The 15,996-nt window shown below is 43.1% G+C and overlaps 3 protein-coding genes and 2 long non-coding RNA genes across 5 annotated transcripts in view; all 5 read right to left on the bottom strand.

The window, feature by feature from the left end:
- Positions 1-8,043: 8,043 nt before the first annotated feature.
- The window catches only part of atp2c1 (ATPase secretory pathway Ca2+ transporting 1), a gene marked incomplete at its 3' end in the record, with an annotated part of 44,808 nt that continues 36,855 nt past the window's right edge, over positions 8,044-15,996 (bottom strand). Inside the window, exons 25-26 of the mRNA XM_079569532.1 lie at positions 10,924-11,065; positions 8,044-8,216 (exon numbers count right to left, since the gene is read on the bottom strand). Coding sequence (XP_079425658.1) covers positions 8,044-8,216; positions 10,924-11,065 — 315 coding nt within the window. The remainder of the gene's footprint in view (positions 8,217-10,923; positions 11,066-15,996) is intronic.
- LOC306972381 (tripartite motif-containing protein 16-like protein) lies at positions 11,660-12,574 on the bottom strand (the record flags this gene model as incomplete). The annotated part of the gene is made up of 2 exons (XM_079568969.1): positions 11,660-12,325; positions 12,527-12,574. The coding sequence occupies 2 exons, from the start codon at positions 12,572-12,574 to the stop codon at positions 11,660-11,662; spliced, it is 714 nt and encodes a 237-aa protein (XP_079425095.1).
- On the bottom strand, positions 12,947-13,502 carry LOC306972274. Its single transcript, XR_013793489.1, has 3 exons — positions 13,402-13,502; positions 13,083-13,298; positions 12,947-13,002 (listed from the first exon to the last, which is right to left on the bottom strand). It is a non-coding gene; the product is annotated as an uncharacterized lncRNA (long non-coding RNA).
- LOC306972275 lies at positions 14,174-14,720 on the bottom strand. Its single transcript, XR_013793490.1, has 3 exons — positions 14,629-14,720; positions 14,310-14,525; positions 14,174-14,229 (listed from the first exon to the last, which is right to left on the bottom strand). It is a non-coding gene; the product is annotated as an uncharacterized lncRNA (long non-coding RNA).
- On the bottom strand, positions 14,751-15,906 carry LOC306972736 (E3 ubiquitin/ISG15 ligase TRIM25-like; the record flags this gene model as incomplete). Its single annotated transcript, XM_079569442.1, has 2 exons — positions 14,959-15,906; positions 14,751-14,890 (listed from the first exon to the last, which is right to left on the bottom strand). Exons 1-2 carry the CDS (start codon positions 15,827-15,829, stop codon positions 14,751-14,753), a joined length of 1,011 nt encoding a protein of 336 aa, XP_079425568.1. The 5' UTR covers positions 15,830-15,906.

A 15,996-nucleotide genomic window follows, 5' to 3' on the forward strand; every position in this document is an offset into this window, starting at 1 on the left:
AAAAAAAGTGACAAAAAAATGACAAAAAATGACAAAAATATGACAAAAAAGTGACAAAAAATGGCGAAAAAATGACGAAAAAATGACAAAAAAATGACAAAAAATGACAAAAATATGACAAAAAAGTGACAAAAAAAAGACGAAAAAATGATAAAAATGTGACAAAAAATGACAAAAAATGGCGAAAAAATGACAAAAAAATGACAAAAAAATGACAAAAAAAAGACAAAAAAAGTGACAAAAAAATGACAAAAAATGACAAAAAATGGCGAAAAAATGACAAAAAAATGACAAAAAAATGACAAAAAAATGACAAAAAAAAGACTAAAAAATTACAAAAAAAGACAAAAAAATGACAAAAAAATGACAAAAAATGTGACAAAAAATGTGACAAAAAAATGACAAAAAATGACGAAAAAATGACAAAAAAATGACAAAAAATGACGAAAAAATGACAAAAAATGTGACGAAAAATGTGACAAAAAAATGACAAAAAATGACCAAAAAATGACAAAAAATGTGACGAAAAAATGACAAAAAAATGACAAAAAAGGACGAAAAAATGACAAAAAATGTGACAAAAAAATGACAAAAAAATGACAAAAAAATGACAAAAAAGTGACAAAAAATGACAAAAAAGTGACAGAAAAATGACAAAAAATGACAAAAAAATGACGAAAAATGACAAAAATGTGACAAAAAAATGACAAAAAATGGCGAAAAAATGACAAAAAAATGACAAAAAATGGCGAAAAAATGACAAAAATGTGACAAAAAAATGACAAAAAAATGACAAAAAAGTGACAAAAAAGTGACAAAAAAATGACAAAAAATGTGAAAAAAAATGACGAAAAAATGTGTGGACAGCAGGAGGCAGAGTGTGGACAGTAGGGGGCAGAGTGTGGACAGTAGGAGGCAGAGTGTGGACAGTAGGGGGCAGAGTGTGGACAGTAGGAGGCAGAGTGTGGACAGTAGGGGGCAGAGTGTGGACAGTAGGGGGCAGAGTGTGGACAGTAGGGGGCAGAGTGTGGACAGTAGGAGGCAGAGTGTGGACAGTAGGGGGCAGAGTGTGGACAGTAGGAGGCAGAGTGTGGACAGCAGGGGGCAGAGTGTGGACAGTAGGGGGCAGAGTGTGGACAGTAGGAGGCAGAGTGTGGACAGTAGGAGGCAGAGTGTGGACAGTAGGGGGCAGAGTGTGGACAGTAGGGGGCAGAGTGTGGACAGTAGGAGGCAGAGTGTGGACAGTAGGGGGCAGAGTGTGGACAGTAGGGGGCAGAGTGTGGACAGTAGGGGGCAGAGTGTGGACAGTAGGGGGCAGAGTGTGGACAGTAGGAGGCAGAGTGTGGACAGCAGGGGGCAGAGTGTGGACAGTAGGGGGCAGAGTGTGGACAGTAGGGGGCAGAGTGTGGACAGTAGGGGGCAGAGTGTGGACAGTAGGGGGCAGAGTGTGGACAGTAGGGGGCAGAGTGTGGACAGTAGGGGGCAGAGTGGACAGTAGGAGGCAGAGTGTGGACAGTAGGGGCAGAGTGTGGACAGTAGGAGGCAGAGTGTGGACAGTAGGGGGCAGAGTGTGGACAGTAGGAGGCAGAGTGTGGACAGTAGGAGGCAGAGTGTGGACAGTAGGAGGCAGAGTGTGGACAGTAGGAGGCAGAGTGTGGACAGTAGGAGGCAGAGTGGACAGTAGGAGGCAGAGTGTGGACAGTAGGGGGCAGAGTGTGGACAGTAGGAGGCAGAGTGTGGACAGTAGGAGACAGAGTGTGGACAGTAGGAGGCAGAGTGTGGACAGTAGGGGGCAGAGTGTGGACAGTAGGAGGCAGAGTGTGGACAGTAGGAGGCAGAGTGTGGACAGTAGGAGGCAGAGTGTGGACAGTAGGGGGCAGAGTGTGGACAGTAGGGGCAGTGTGTGGACAGTAGGAGGCAGAGTGTGGACAGTAGGGGGCAGAGTGTGGACAGTAGGGGGCAGAGTGGACAGTAGGGGGCAGAGTGTGGACAGTAGGGGGCAGAGTGTGGACAGTAGGAGGCAGAGAGTGGACAGTAGGAGGCAGAGTGTGGACAGTAGGGGGCAGTGTGGACAGTAGGAGGCAGAGTGTGGACAGTAGGGGGCAGAGTGTGGACAGTAGGGGGCAGAGTGTGGACAGTAGGAGGCAGAGTGTGGACAGTAGGGGGCAGAGTGTGGACAGTAGGAGGCAGAGTGTGGACAGTAGGGGGCAGAGTGTGGACAGTAGGAGGCAGAGTGTGGACAGTAGGGGGCAGAGTGTGGACAGTAGGGGGCAGAGTGTGGACAGTAGGGGGCAGAGTGTGGACAGTAGGGGGCAGAGTGTGGACAGTAGGGGGCAGAGTGTGGACAGTAGGGGGCAGAGTGTGGACAGTAGGAGGCAGAGTGTGGACAGTAGGGGGCAGAGTGTGGACAGTAGGGGGCAGAGTGTGGACAGTAGGGGGCAGAGTGTGGACAGTAGGAGGCAGAGTGTGGACAGTAGGGGGCAGAGTGTGGACAGTAGGGGGCAGAGTGTGGACAGTAGGGGGCAGAGTGTGGACAGTAGGAGGCAGAGTGTGGACAGTAGGGGGCAGAGTGTGGACAGTAGGAGGCAGAGTGTGGACAGTAGGAGGCAGAGTGTGGACAGTAGGGGGCAGAGTGTGGACAGTAGGGGGCAGAGTGTGGACAGTAGGGGGCAGAGTGTGGACAGTAGGGGGCAGAGTGGACAGTAGGGGGCAGAGTGTGGACAGTAGGGGGCAGAGTGTGGACAGTAGGGGGCAGAGTGTGGACAGTAGGAGGCAGAGTGTGGACAGTAGGAGGCAGAGTGTGGACAGTAGGGGGCAGAGTGTGGACAGTAGGGGGCAGAGTGTGGACAGTAGGGGGCAGAGTGTGGACAGTAGGGGGCAGAGTGGACAGTAGGGGGCAGAGTGTGGACAGTAGGAGGCAGAGTGTGGACAGTAGGAGGCAGAGTGTGGACAGTAGGGGGCAGAGTGTAGACAGTAGGAGGCAGAGTGTGGACAGTAGGAGGCAGAGTGTGGACAGTAGGAGGCAGAGTGTGGACAGTAGGAGGCAGAGTGTGGACAAAAATGTGACAAAAAAATGACAAAAATGTGACAAAAAATGACAAAAAAATGACAAAAAAAAATGAAAAAAATGAAAAAAAAACGGACGAAAAGACAAAAAATGACAAAAAATGACAAAAAATGACAAAAAAATTGACAAAAAATGACAAAAAAATGACGAAAAAAATGACGAAAAAACGACAAAAAATGACAAAAAATGACAAAAAAATGACAAAAAATGTGACAAAAAATGAAAAAAAAAAATGAAAAAAATGAAAAAAAAAATGACGAAAAAATGACGAAAAAACGACGAAAAAACGACAAAAAATGACAAAAAATTTGACAAAAAATGTGACAAAAAATGTGACAAAAAATGTGACAAAAATGAGACAAAAAATGTGAAAAAAAATGACGAAAAAATGTGTGGACAGTAGGAGGCAGAGTGTGGACAGTAGGGGGCAGAGTGTGGACAGTAGGAGGCAGAGTGTGGACAGTAGGAGGCATAGTGTGGACAGTAGGAGGCAGAGTGTGGACAGTAGGGGGCAGAGTGTGGACAGTAGGGGGCAGAGTGTGGACAGTAGGGGGCAGAGTGTGGACAGTAGGGGGCAGAGTGTGGACAGTAGGGGGCAGAGTGTGGACAGTAGGGGGCAGAGTGTGGACAGTAGGGGGCAGAGTGGACAGTAGGAGGCAGAGTGTGGACAGTAGGGGGCAGAGTGTGGACAGTAGGGGGCAGAGTGGACAGTAGGGGGCAGAGTGTGGACAGTAGGAGGCAGAGTGTGGACAGTAGGGGGCAGAGTGTGGACAGTAGGGGGCAGAGTGTGGACAGTAGGGGGCAGAGTGTGGACAGTAGGGGGCAGAGTGTGGACAGTAGGGGGCAGAGTGTGGACAGTAGGGGGCAGAGTGTGGACAGAATGAGAAAATGACCAAAAAATGACGAAAAAACGACAAAAAATGACAAAAAATGACAAAAAATGACAAAAAATGAAGAAAAAAATGAAAAAAATGAAAAAAAATGACGAAAAACGACAAAAAAATGACGAAAAAACGACAAAAAAATGACAAAAAAAATGACAAAAAATGACAAAAAAATGACAAAAAAATGACAAAAAAATGACAAAAAAATGACAAAAAAATGAAAAAAATATGGAAAAAAAATGACGAAAAATGTGACAAAAAATGACGAAAAATGGGACAAAAAATGACAAAAAATGACAAAAAAATGACAAAAAAAATTACAAAAAATGTGAAAAAAAATGACAAAAAATGACAAAAAAAAATGACGAAAAAAATGACAAAAAATGTGACAAAAAAAGTGAAAAAAAAATGTGAAAAAAAATGACGAAAAAATGGGTGGACAGTAGGGGGCAGAGTGTGGACAGAATGACAAAAAATGACAAAAAAAAGACAAAAAAGTGACAAAAAATGTGACAAAAAAATGACAAAAAAGTGACAAAAAAAGACAAAAAAACGACAAAAAAATGACAAAAAAAATGACGAAAAAAATGACAAAAAAATGACAAAAAAATGACAAAAAATGACAAAAAAAGTGACAAAAAAATGACAAAAAAATGACAAAAAGACAAAAAATGACAAAAAAATGACAAAAAATGACAAAAAATGACCAAAAAAATGACAAAAAAGACGAAAAAAACGACAAAAAATGACAAAAAAATGACGAAAAATGACAAAAAATGACGAAAAAACGACAAAAAATGACAAAAAATGACAAAAAATGTGACAAAAAATGACAAAAAAATGTGTGGACAGTAGGGGGCAGAGTGGACAGTAGGAGGCAGAGTGTGGTGTGGACAGCAGTATGTGGTGTGGACAGCAGGGGGCGCTGTGTGACAGACTCAGAGCCTTTTGTTCGTTAGAAAAGTCGTCTTTATTAAACTTCAGGACAAACTTCTTTACAGCAGATTTCAGACGCGATAAATAAAAATATTCTGACAATCGTATCAAACATTATGTTACAGAGTGGTCCGACCCCAAGCCCAGATAAATGCCCCGGGAAAACAGACCGGTCCCTCCACAAACACCTGAGGCCCCGCCCACACAGGCCCCGCCCACAGGTTTAAAAAGCTTTGGCTAAAACCACATTAACTTAATTTAAAAACTAAAACACTTCCCCCGACGTCGGCAGCGAGCGGCCGTGGGGGCGGAGACTCCCGTGGGCGTGGCCAGCGGGCGTGGTCAGTGGGCGTGGTCAGTGCATTGGTCCCGACGTCAGCAGCTCAGACGGACGTCATACCTGGAACAGAGACGGGAAAGTGTGGAGCAAGGCTGCGATACGGCCGATATTACGGCGATATTTCACTCAACCATTTCAACAGCGACTTTACTCAAATCTAAAAACTATCTAAAAGTGCTGATAAAACGATGTCAGGAAGAAGATCCTTCAGGTGAAGCTCGGAAAATTAGAATATTGTAAAACAGTTCATTTATTTCTGTGATTTAACCCCTTAACTCCCGCCTGAACCGAGAGCATTTTCTCCAGTTTGGCTTTACCCCAATCCAAAAGCTTCTGGAAAAAAGGTGAGAAAATAGCAACAAAACTGAGACGAAAAAGTGATGAAAAAGTGATGAAAAAATGGCAAAAAAATGACAAAAATGTGATAAAAAATGACAAAAATGTGATAAAAAATGACAAAAATATGATTAAAAAATGACAAAAAAATGACAAAAAAATGACAAAAATGTGATAAAAAAATGACAAAAATGTGATTAAAAAATGACAAAAAAATGATTAAAAAATGACAAAAATGTGATAAAAAAATGACAAAAATGTGATAAAAAAATGACAAAAATGTGATAAAAAAAATGACAAAAATGTGATAAAAAAAATGACAAAAATGTGATAAAAAAATGACAAAAATGTGATAAAAAAATGACAAAAATGTGATAAAAAAATGACAAAAATGTGATAAAAAAATGACAAAAATGTGATAAAAAAATGACAAAAATGTGATAAAAAAATGACAAAAATATGATAAAAAAATGACAAAAATATGATTAAAAAATGACAGAAATATGATTAAAAAATGACAAAAATAAGATTAAAAAATGACAGAAATATGATTAAAAAATGACAAAAATATGACAAAAATATGATTAAAAATGACAGAAATATGATTAAAAAATGACAAAAATATGATTAAAAAATGACAGAAATATGATTAAAAAATGACAGAAATAAGATTAAAAAATGACAGAAATATGATTAAAAAATGACAAAAATATGACAAAAATATGATTAAAAAATGACAGAAATATGATTAAAAATGACAAAAATATGACAAAAATATGATTAAAAAATGACAGAAATATGATTAAAAAATGACAAAAATATGACAAAAATATGATTAAAAAATGACAGAAATATGATTAAAAAATGACAAAAATATGACAAAAGTATGATTAAAAAATGACAGAAATATGATTAAAAATGACAAAAATATGATTAAAAATGACAGAAATATGATTAAAAATGACAGAAATATGATTAAAAAATGACAAAAATGTGATAAAAATTTGATTTAAAAAATTGACCAAAAAATGACTAAAAAGTTACAAAAATGAGCTGAAAATCCAACAAAAAAATGATGTAAAAACCCTGATGACGTGAGGAAAAAGCTCCTCTCGGTTCAGGCGGGAGTTCAGAGGTTTAACTTAAACTGTGAAACATTTGAGACTCGTGACCTGCAAAGGGACAAATGAAGATCAGAAGGTCACATGAAGTCAATACAGAAATGATTTGAAAGAGAGAACTCCTGCAGATGTTCTCCATGTGCCTGAGTGTGTCCAGGTCTGTGTGTGGTCCAGCCTCAGTCCTCCTGAAGGTCCCTCACACTTTTGAATGGCCTGTTCCCGACCTCCTCTCCAGACACTGGTGGTTTAGGTCAGTCTGAACCATGATGGAGAACTGAAGCACTGAGACCATTTAAAGTGTCAGGACCTACACCGGTGTTTGGATTCACTATCTGAGGGAAGGAGACACTTTAACCTCTTAACTCCCGCCTGAACCGAGAGCTTTTTCTCCAGTTCAGCTTTACCCAAATCCTGTAGGCCAGAGTAACACCTCATTTGAAAGACCTACAAAACTAAATGGATCGTTTTCCTCATGTCATCACATTTTTTTCCATCTTTTTTTGGGGGGTTCAACTCATTTTGTAACTTCATTAACGTCATTTAGTTGGTAATTTGTTTGTCATTTTTTTGTCATTTTTTTTGTCATTTTTTTGTCATTTTTTCACATTTTTGTCATTTTTTTTGGTCATTTTTTTTGTTATTTTTTTTTTAATCATTTTTTGTCACATTTTTTGTTATTTTTTGTTATTTTTTTGTCACATTTTTTTTTTTTTTTTTTTTTTTTTAATCATTTTTTGTCACATTTTTTTTTTTTTTTTTGTCACATTTTTTGCTATTTTTTTTAATCATTTTTTGTGACATTTTTTGTCATTTTTTGTTATTTTTTTGTTATTTTTTTGTCATTTTTTGTCACATTTTTCTCATTTTTTGTTATTTTTTTGTCACATTTTTTGTCACATTTTTTGTTATTTTTTGTTATTTTTTTATCATTTTTTTGTCACATTTTTTGTCATTTTTTGTTATTTTTTTAAATCATTTTTTCGTCTAATTTTTCGTCTTTTTTCCCACATTTTTGTCAATTTTTTGTCACTTTTGTTGCCACATCATCATTGTTTTCGTCTCAGTTTTGTCGCTATTTTCACAGCTTTTTCCCAGGAGCTTTTGGATTGGGGTAAAGCTGAACTGGAGAAACTGTGCTCGGTTCAGGTGGGGGTTAAGGGGTTAAAACACGTCAGTCTGTGTCATATTTAAGCTTCACAGTTTAAGTTGTTTAACTTTTTCACGAGTTTCACCGATAAAAACACGACATCGGGACCAAAACCAGCTGTTACCGCCCACTGTTCTCACGCCGCATTTGAAAGCTAAGGCCTACAAGTGATTAGAAAGTTTAGAGACATCGGAAACACAAACTGGAATCTTCTATTTGGAGCCTAGTGTACATGTTTTAGTGGTAGAGGGCCTGGGGGCGTGTCTTACCTCGTGGTAGTTCCTGGTAGGGGGCGCTCTCTCCACCGTCCTCCAGCGCTCCATCTTCTTTATGAACTCAGAGACGACACAGACGGAGGAGGTGAGGCCCAGGAGGAACAGGAGGTCTGAGGAGCAGAGGAGGAGGAGTTACAGAGGAGGAGGAGGGGCTGCAGAGGAGGAGGAGGAGCTGCAGAGGAGGAGGAGGAGCTACAGAGGAGGAGCTACAGAGGAGGAGGAGGAGCTACAGAGGAGGAGGAGGGGCTACAGAGGAGGAGCTACAGAGGAGGAGGAGGAGCTACAGAGGAGGAGGAGGGGCTACAGAGGAGGAGGAGGAGCTACAGAGGAGGAGTCTAGTAAAAAAATCTGAAAAAGGCTCCGTTAACACTTTTGTGGTTCCGGAATGTTGTTTTTATGTTAATATAAGATGTTGGAACATATTTCATGATTATGCCACTCGCGTGTCGCCTTCGTTTGTTTTTTACTGAAGAAATAAGAAGAGAATGTTTACCAAAAAGTCGCCCCATAAGTCATGCACTGTCAGATAAGATAAGATGATACTTTATTGATCTCACAGATGGAGAAATTGCATCTGGCAGCAGCACCATTCAGTGGCACCACTCTTTTTATTTTTCTTTGGTGAAAGATGGTTGTGTCGCGGCCGCCATCTTCACTGTTTTGGTCACAGGAGGAGCACTGGTTGATGGGAAATCCGTAGACGAGGACCACGGCGGTGGAGCTCTTGCGCTTGGCCCTGATGTTCTTGGCCACACAGGTGTAGTTGGCCGTGTGGGACAGACGCGCCTGCTTGATGATCAGGTTGTGTCCACGGTGATGTAGAAGTTCCTGTCCTCGGCCGGGTCCATGATCTCGTCCTTCAGCCACTCCACCCGCATGACCTTGGAGGATGGAGAAACTGCCCTCTGTCTCCTCTGATCATCTGAAACGGTCCCCGTCTCAGAGCGTGGTGTCCTGCACTGGTCAGCTCCACCTCGTCCTTCCTCTTCCTCCTGCACAGCTCCCTCCACAGTCTCTCACCATCTCCTCGTTGGTCCCTTTTGTTGTTTCCTGTAGCTCCTCTTGTGACGCCTCCTCCGTGCTGCAGGTGTGGGGGCTCTTGGTGCCTCTTCACTGTTCAGTGTCTCAGAAGAAGATGTTTGTAGATCTCAAATGGGTTTAGCTGATGAGCTAGCAGTTTGTTTACCTTCAAAAAGCTGCTTTCTTCAGGACCATTTTGGACTCTCAAAGTAAACAAATCCACCAAACCTCCACAAAAACACGGTAAAGACGTACAAAAGTATCCAGAAAAACAACGTGGTTCAGCTGCACCAGGAGAGAGGGAGGTCACTTCCTGTTTTTATCTCATTTTTATCTGAAAATCTGGTATATTTTTGAAGATATTACATTTTTACTGAATAGCAGTCGTTTCAGTTACGGCGGCCATCTTGTTTCTCCAACTAATGAAACTCACATATTGTGTTGATTTTCAAACCTGTGAGGCTGAAATTTCCTGAGAGTTGATATAATCACATCAAACCACACACACTGTGCCAGTTTCATGAGAAAAACTTACTTTATATTGAAGATATTTCATTTTATGTGACAACAGTACATGATGAACATTCACCCATTAAATTAAATGTAATTTATTTATGCAGTAACCGATGCAGATGAAATGTTGCTACTGCATTAGGCTGATATAGTCTATATACAGGGTAAATTATTTCAGAAAATCTGGCATAATTATGAAGATACAACAATTGAACTGAGTATCAGCCAGTTCAGTTACGGCGGCCATCTTGTTTCCACTATGAAAAAACTGACATCATTTGTTTATTTTTAAACCTATAAAGCAAACATTTCCTGTGAAGTGAGATATTGTCAAACTACACATACAGTGCAAATATCCTGATTTTTTTTTTTAATATCATTGTTTAATATTGCAGATATTTCATTTTATCTGACAGACAGTGCATGACTTAAGGCCAGACACTGGAGGTGAATAAGGAAAAAATGTATATTTACAGATTTCAATGTGAAACGTTTGCTGTCGATCACTGGTATAAATGTGAGAAAGAAATACAGTTTTCTGTCATTTTATCTTTTCATATCAGAACAAGGTGTTTTATGCCTAAAAATGACAAAATCTGCATAATGGACAGAGCTACATTCAAATGTATGGTTTCATTTTATTGATAAATGAGTTGCCAAGACTTTCTCAGAGCGGATTTAGGATTTCGTGTTTAGTTTTAAAATAAGCTGTTTTTTAGTGGAAAAATGCTGTAAAAAGTTAATTTTCGCCTCATTTTTTGACATTCAAAACTCAATAAATGGGGCTTAAGGGATTAAATAATAAAAAATCCCTCTGAAAAAATCTTCCAAATCTTGTTCAGTCCAAGGCTGGAAAATGTGAAGTCTTTAGGTCCGACTGACGTGGACAAAGTGTCGCCACAATGACAGAAACATGTGTTTGGAGAAAAAGGCCTTGAAATTGTGTTCTCCCATATAAGTCTATGGGGGAACATTGAATCAGCGCAATATTTAAACATGTTACTGTGAAGATTTGGTATATTTTCTGTTTCCAGGTGAAAGTTTATATGTTCAGAGACAGATTTGGCCCAAAACCTGAAAACTGAACAAATGTAGTTTTGCCTGTAAGGTCTCCCCTTAAGGTGCGGCTTTTTGGTGAACATTCTCTTATTTCTTCAATAACAAACAAACGAAGGCGATGAGCGGCACATTCAGGAAACATCTCATATCAACATAAAAACAACATTCCGGAAGCACAGAAGTTACAGTTTCAGATGTTGGTGCTGGACTAGAGGAGGCACTGACCGTAGAGGCTGAGACTCTCCGTCTGGAAGACCTTCTGTAGAGGAGGGAAGTAGATGACCAGGAGCTGCCCCATGATGGAGGCCAGGACGGCTCCACAGAACGCTCGGTTAGAGCAGAGCCCGAGCTCGTGCACCATCCGGGTCTGCAGGAGAGAGAGAGGAACGTGAGGAACGTGAGGAACGTGTGGAACATCAGGAACATCAGAGTCAGAGAGAGCTGTGACTCTGCAGTTCAGCTTTACCCAAATCTAAAAGCTTCTGGACTTCAGAGCAACAGAGTCAGGCCTCCTTTAAAGAAACCTGAGTAACTCGTGTCAGTCTGTAGTTTCTGTAGTTTTTGTTTTCAGATTTGGGTAAAGCAGATTATAAATGACGTCTGTTTAGTTTATTTTATGTTTCGGGAAAGAAAACACGACTTGAGAAAATCATTTGTGACTTTATTGATTTTAAAGTTAAATGTTACAACTTAAAGCTCATCCCTCGACCCAGAACTTTCTACAGCAGGAAGAAACATAATAATCTGTGTTTAAACGATAATAAATCGTTACAATCACAAGAACAAACAGTGGAATTAAAGGAAGTGGAAATGACGTTTAAAGACGTCAATGGCTGAAGACTGAACGGTTCAGTTTTGTTTCCAGCTTCAGTTGAAGGTTTGATCCAAAGTGTTTGTAAAACATCTGCCCTGAGCGTGAGGAGCAGCAGGTTCAGAACAAACACACATTATTAGTATTAGTTCAATGCGAGACACGAGGACCTGAACCTGCAGAGAAAAGCTGCTTCTTTGGTTTGGGGAAACATGCAGAGGCTCCACACCAGTGAAACCTGAGTCCAGCGTGGAGCGGCTCAGAGAACCTGGTCTGGACTCTGTGGAGGAGGGTCATGGTTTGGTTCTGAACGTTGTAAAACGACAGAGCCCCTGCACCGTGGTCCAGGTAAACCCCGATTCTGGACGAGATCAAACCTGAGACATCGGACCAGACTGAGTTAAAACCAAATGAATAAGTGTTAATCATTTTGTCACAATCTAAGGCCCAGGATTTATCATTATGTCCAAATCTACTGTCAGAGTCTTTCCTCTGAATGTCTCTGTAAGAAACGGCTAAACTAACCCACCTCCCGATCCACTTCACCTCCCAGTAGCACCTCCCCGTCAGACTCTCTCTGCTCAGGACCTGCTTATACTCACTGAACCTGTCCTGATGTTCAGGATATCCCTGATCTACACCCATATATGTAACTGTTCTGTTTCCATCAGTCAGTTTCAGATCTCTGTGAGCTGAGTTTGGGTCCAGAGTGATCTTTGTCCAATACTGTAAGAAGTCCTCTCTGGTGGTGGGTTCAGATGGTGTTCCTCTCAGAGCCAGTGAGACGGTGGGTTCAGATGGTGTTCCTCTCAGAGCCTGTGTGGGTTCAGATGGTGTTCCTCTCAGAGCCTGTGAGACGTTGGGTTCAGATGGTGTTCCTCTCAGAGCCTGTGTGGGTTCAGATGGTGTTCCTCTCAGAGCCTGTGAGACGTTGGGTTCAGATGGTGTTCCTCTCAGAGCCTGTGAGACGTTGGTGGGTTCAGATGGTGTTCCTCTCACAGTCACAAAGCGCTTTACATGAGACAAAACTGGCTCTAAGTCTGCGAAGGTACGAATACAGATCATCGTCTTCTGTGTGACGTTGGTGGGTTCAGATGTTGTTGCTCTCAGATCCTTTGTGACGTTGGTGGGTTGAGCTTTTGTTCCTCTCAGATCCTTTGTGACGTTGGTGGGTTGAGCTTTTGTTCCTCTCAGATCCTTTGTGACGTTGGTGGGTTGAGCTGGTGTTGGGTTCTTCTTCACTTTGTTGTGTTGAGAATGTGGCAATGCAGTCCCAAATTTAATGCCCTCACATTTAAACAGTGATGAGGAGCTTCCCAAAGTGGTCCCGGACTTGAATCCTCCAGATGCTGAAAAGGAATCTGTGAATGAGCCACTGCCGAATTTGAAACCCTCAAATCCCGATCCAGACGACTTGCTGTCCGTTGTATCAAATTTAAATAGAGAGGAGCCGTTTGTCCCAGTGGCTGAAGAACCAAAGACTGCACCACAAGCTAGATGAGAGAAAGTAGAGGTTTAGAGCATTGAAGCACAACAGTAAACTAAACATTATCGGTTTTCTGAGGCATGTTACCGTCGGGCTCTTCTTTAGCTCCAGGTTTGAGTGACTGACAAGAGAAACACTTTACATCCACAGCTTTGTTCTGCACTAGACAAACGTCACATTCCCAGTCAGCTTCTGGCTTTTTAAACGTGAAACCGAAGCCAAACAGCGGAGTACTGCTGGGTAATGCGGGGGCTGAAGTCGAGGCTGCCACTGGGGGCGCTGCTGTGGCTGTTTCTGATGCTCCTGAAGCATTAAAACCAATTATATAACAGTTCAGTCAGGAACAAAAAATGTAGATAGTCAAGTCTAAAAACGACTGCGCAAAATTGCTTAGTTGTGACATTACCTGGTTTAGTGGTTGTGCAGGCGACACACTTTGTGTCCTCAGCCTTATTCAGCACCATGCATGTGTCGCATTCCCAAGTGGGTCCTGGTGTTGGGCTCAGAGCCTGTGAGACGTTGGTGGGTTGAGCTGGTGTTGCTCCCAGAGCCTGTGAGACGTTGGTGGGTTGAGCTGGTGTTGCTCTCAGATCCTTTGTGACGTTGGGTTGAGCTGGTGTTGCTCTCAGAGCCTGTGAGACGTTGGTGGGTTGAGCTGGTGTTGCTCTCAGATCCTTTGTGACGTTGGTGGGTTGAGCTGGTGTTGCTCCCAGATCCTTTGTGACGTTGGTGGGTTCAGATGGTGTTGCTCTAAGAGCCAGTGTGGGTGCTCTCAGATCCTTTGTGACGTTGGTGGGTTGAGCTGGTGTTGCTCCCAGATCCTTTGTGACGTTGGGTTGAGCTTTTGTTCCTCTCAGATCCTTTGTGACGTTGGGTTGAGCTGGTGTTGCTCCCAGATCCTTTGTGACGTTGGGTTGAGCTGGTGTTGCTCCCAGATCCTTTGTGACGTTGGTGGGTTGAGCTGGTGTTGGGTTCTTCTTCACTTTGTTGTGTTGAGAATGTGGCAATGCAGTCCCAAATTTAATGCCCTCCAATTTAAACAGTGATGAGGAGCTTCCCAAAGTGGTCCCGGACTTGAATCCTCCAGATGCTGAAAAGGAATCTGTGAATGAGCCACTGCCGAATTTGAAACCCTCAAATCCCGATCCAGACGACTTGCTGTCCGTTGTATCAAATTTAAATAGAGAGGAGCCGTTTGTCCCAGTGGCTGAAGAACCAAAGACTGCACCACAAGCTAGATGAGAGAAAGTAGAGGTTAAGAGCATTGAAGCACAACAGTAAACTAAACATTATCGGTTTTCTGAGGCATGTTACCGTCGGGCTCTTCTTTAGCTCCAGGTTTGAGTGACTGACAAGAGAAACACTTTACATCCACAGCTTTGTTCTGCACTAGACAAACGTCACATTCCCAGTGAGCTTCTGGCTTTTTAAACGTGAAACCGAAGCCAAACAGCGGAGTACTGCTGGGTAATGCGGGGGCTGAAGTCGAGGCTGCCACTGGGGGCGCTGCTGTGGCTGTTTCTGATGCTCCTGAAGCATTAAAACCAATTATATAACAGTTCAGTCAGGAACAAAAAATGTAGATAGTCAAGTCTAAAAACGACTGCGCAAAATTGCTTAGTTGTGACATTACCTGGTTTAGTGGTTGTGCAGGCGACACACTTTGTGTCCTCAGCCTTATTCAGCACCATGCAGGTGTCGCATTCCCAAGTGGGTCCTGGTGTTGGGCTCAGAGCCAGTGAGACGTTGGTGGGTTCAGATGGTGTTGCTCTCAGAGCCTGTGAGACGTTGGTGGGTTGAGCTGGTGTTGCTCTCAGAGCCAGTGTGACGTTGGTCAGTCCCTCCTCCAGACTGAGCTTCAGTTTGTCCCTGAGCTCTGACACGGCTCTGGTCACCTTCTGGAAGCAGCGGGGGGGCCCTGTCTGAATCTCTGTCCTCTGTGAGTCTGTGGACAGTGAAGGACAGAGCTGTAGAAACTGGTCCAGCTCAGAGATGTTCCTCTTCAGCTCAGTCACGTCCCGCTGCAGTCGGTCCTGACGCTCTTGGACTTGTTTCAGTTGGGTTTGCTCCTCGGAGCGGATCTGCTGCTCCACTTCAGAGCGTCTTTTCTCCAGGAGAAGGGCCATCTCGGTGAAGCTGTCCCCACTGCGCTGCACTGCTGTCTGGGCAGAGCGGCTGATGTCCTGGGCCTCCTGCTGGAGCCTCTTCAGGTCTGTCTCTTTGAGCTGGAGGCTCTGGAGCAGCTGTTCCTGCCTCTGGGCTCTCTCCAAGGCTGAGGACACCATGTCGTGGCCCTTGTGTTGCTCCACAGAGCAGAGGTAGCAGATGAGCTGCTGGTCGGTGCGGCAGAACATCTTCTTCACTTCGTCGTGCTGAGAGCAGATGTTTTCCTGCAGTTTGTCAGAGGGCGCCACCAGCTGGTGTTTCTGAAGCGCTGCAGCTTCATAAAGAGGCTGGAGGTGGCTCTCACAGTAGGAGGCCACACACTGCAGACAGGACTTGACGGCTTTCAGCTTCCTCCCAGTGCAGACGTCACAGGGCACATCCTGAGCTCCAGCAGAGCAGCGGTCAGCAGGGGGCGCTGTGAGGCCAGGCTTCTTCAGCCGCTCCACTACACCTGCTAACATGATGTTTTTGAGCAGCACTGGCCTGGAGCTGAAGCTCTGTCTGCATTCAGGACAGCTGTAAACATGCTTCTCGTCCTCTTGGTCCCAGTGGTTCTTCACACACTTCATGCAGTAGCTGTGTCCACAGGGAACAGCCACTGGATCCTTCAGGAGATCCAAACAGATGGGACACCAAAAGTCCTCTTGGTCCACGGCTTTCTGCGCCATTTCTCCCTCGACAACAGAGTCTAACTTTAGAGAGTGTGTGAGAGGAGGAGGAACCAGGAAGCTCAGAGCGAGGCTGAGTCTGACAGAGGGAGGGGCAGGAAACTGATGAGTCACGGCTCAGACATGTTTATGTCTCACACAAACACATCTACAAATCACGTTCAGGC

The sequence above is a fragment of the Gobius niger genome, assembly GCF_951799975.1.
Source record: "Gobius niger genome assembly, chromosome: 13".
Taxonomy (NCBI): Eukaryota; Metazoa; Chordata; class Actinopteri; order Gobiiformes; family Gobiidae; genus Gobius; species Gobius niger.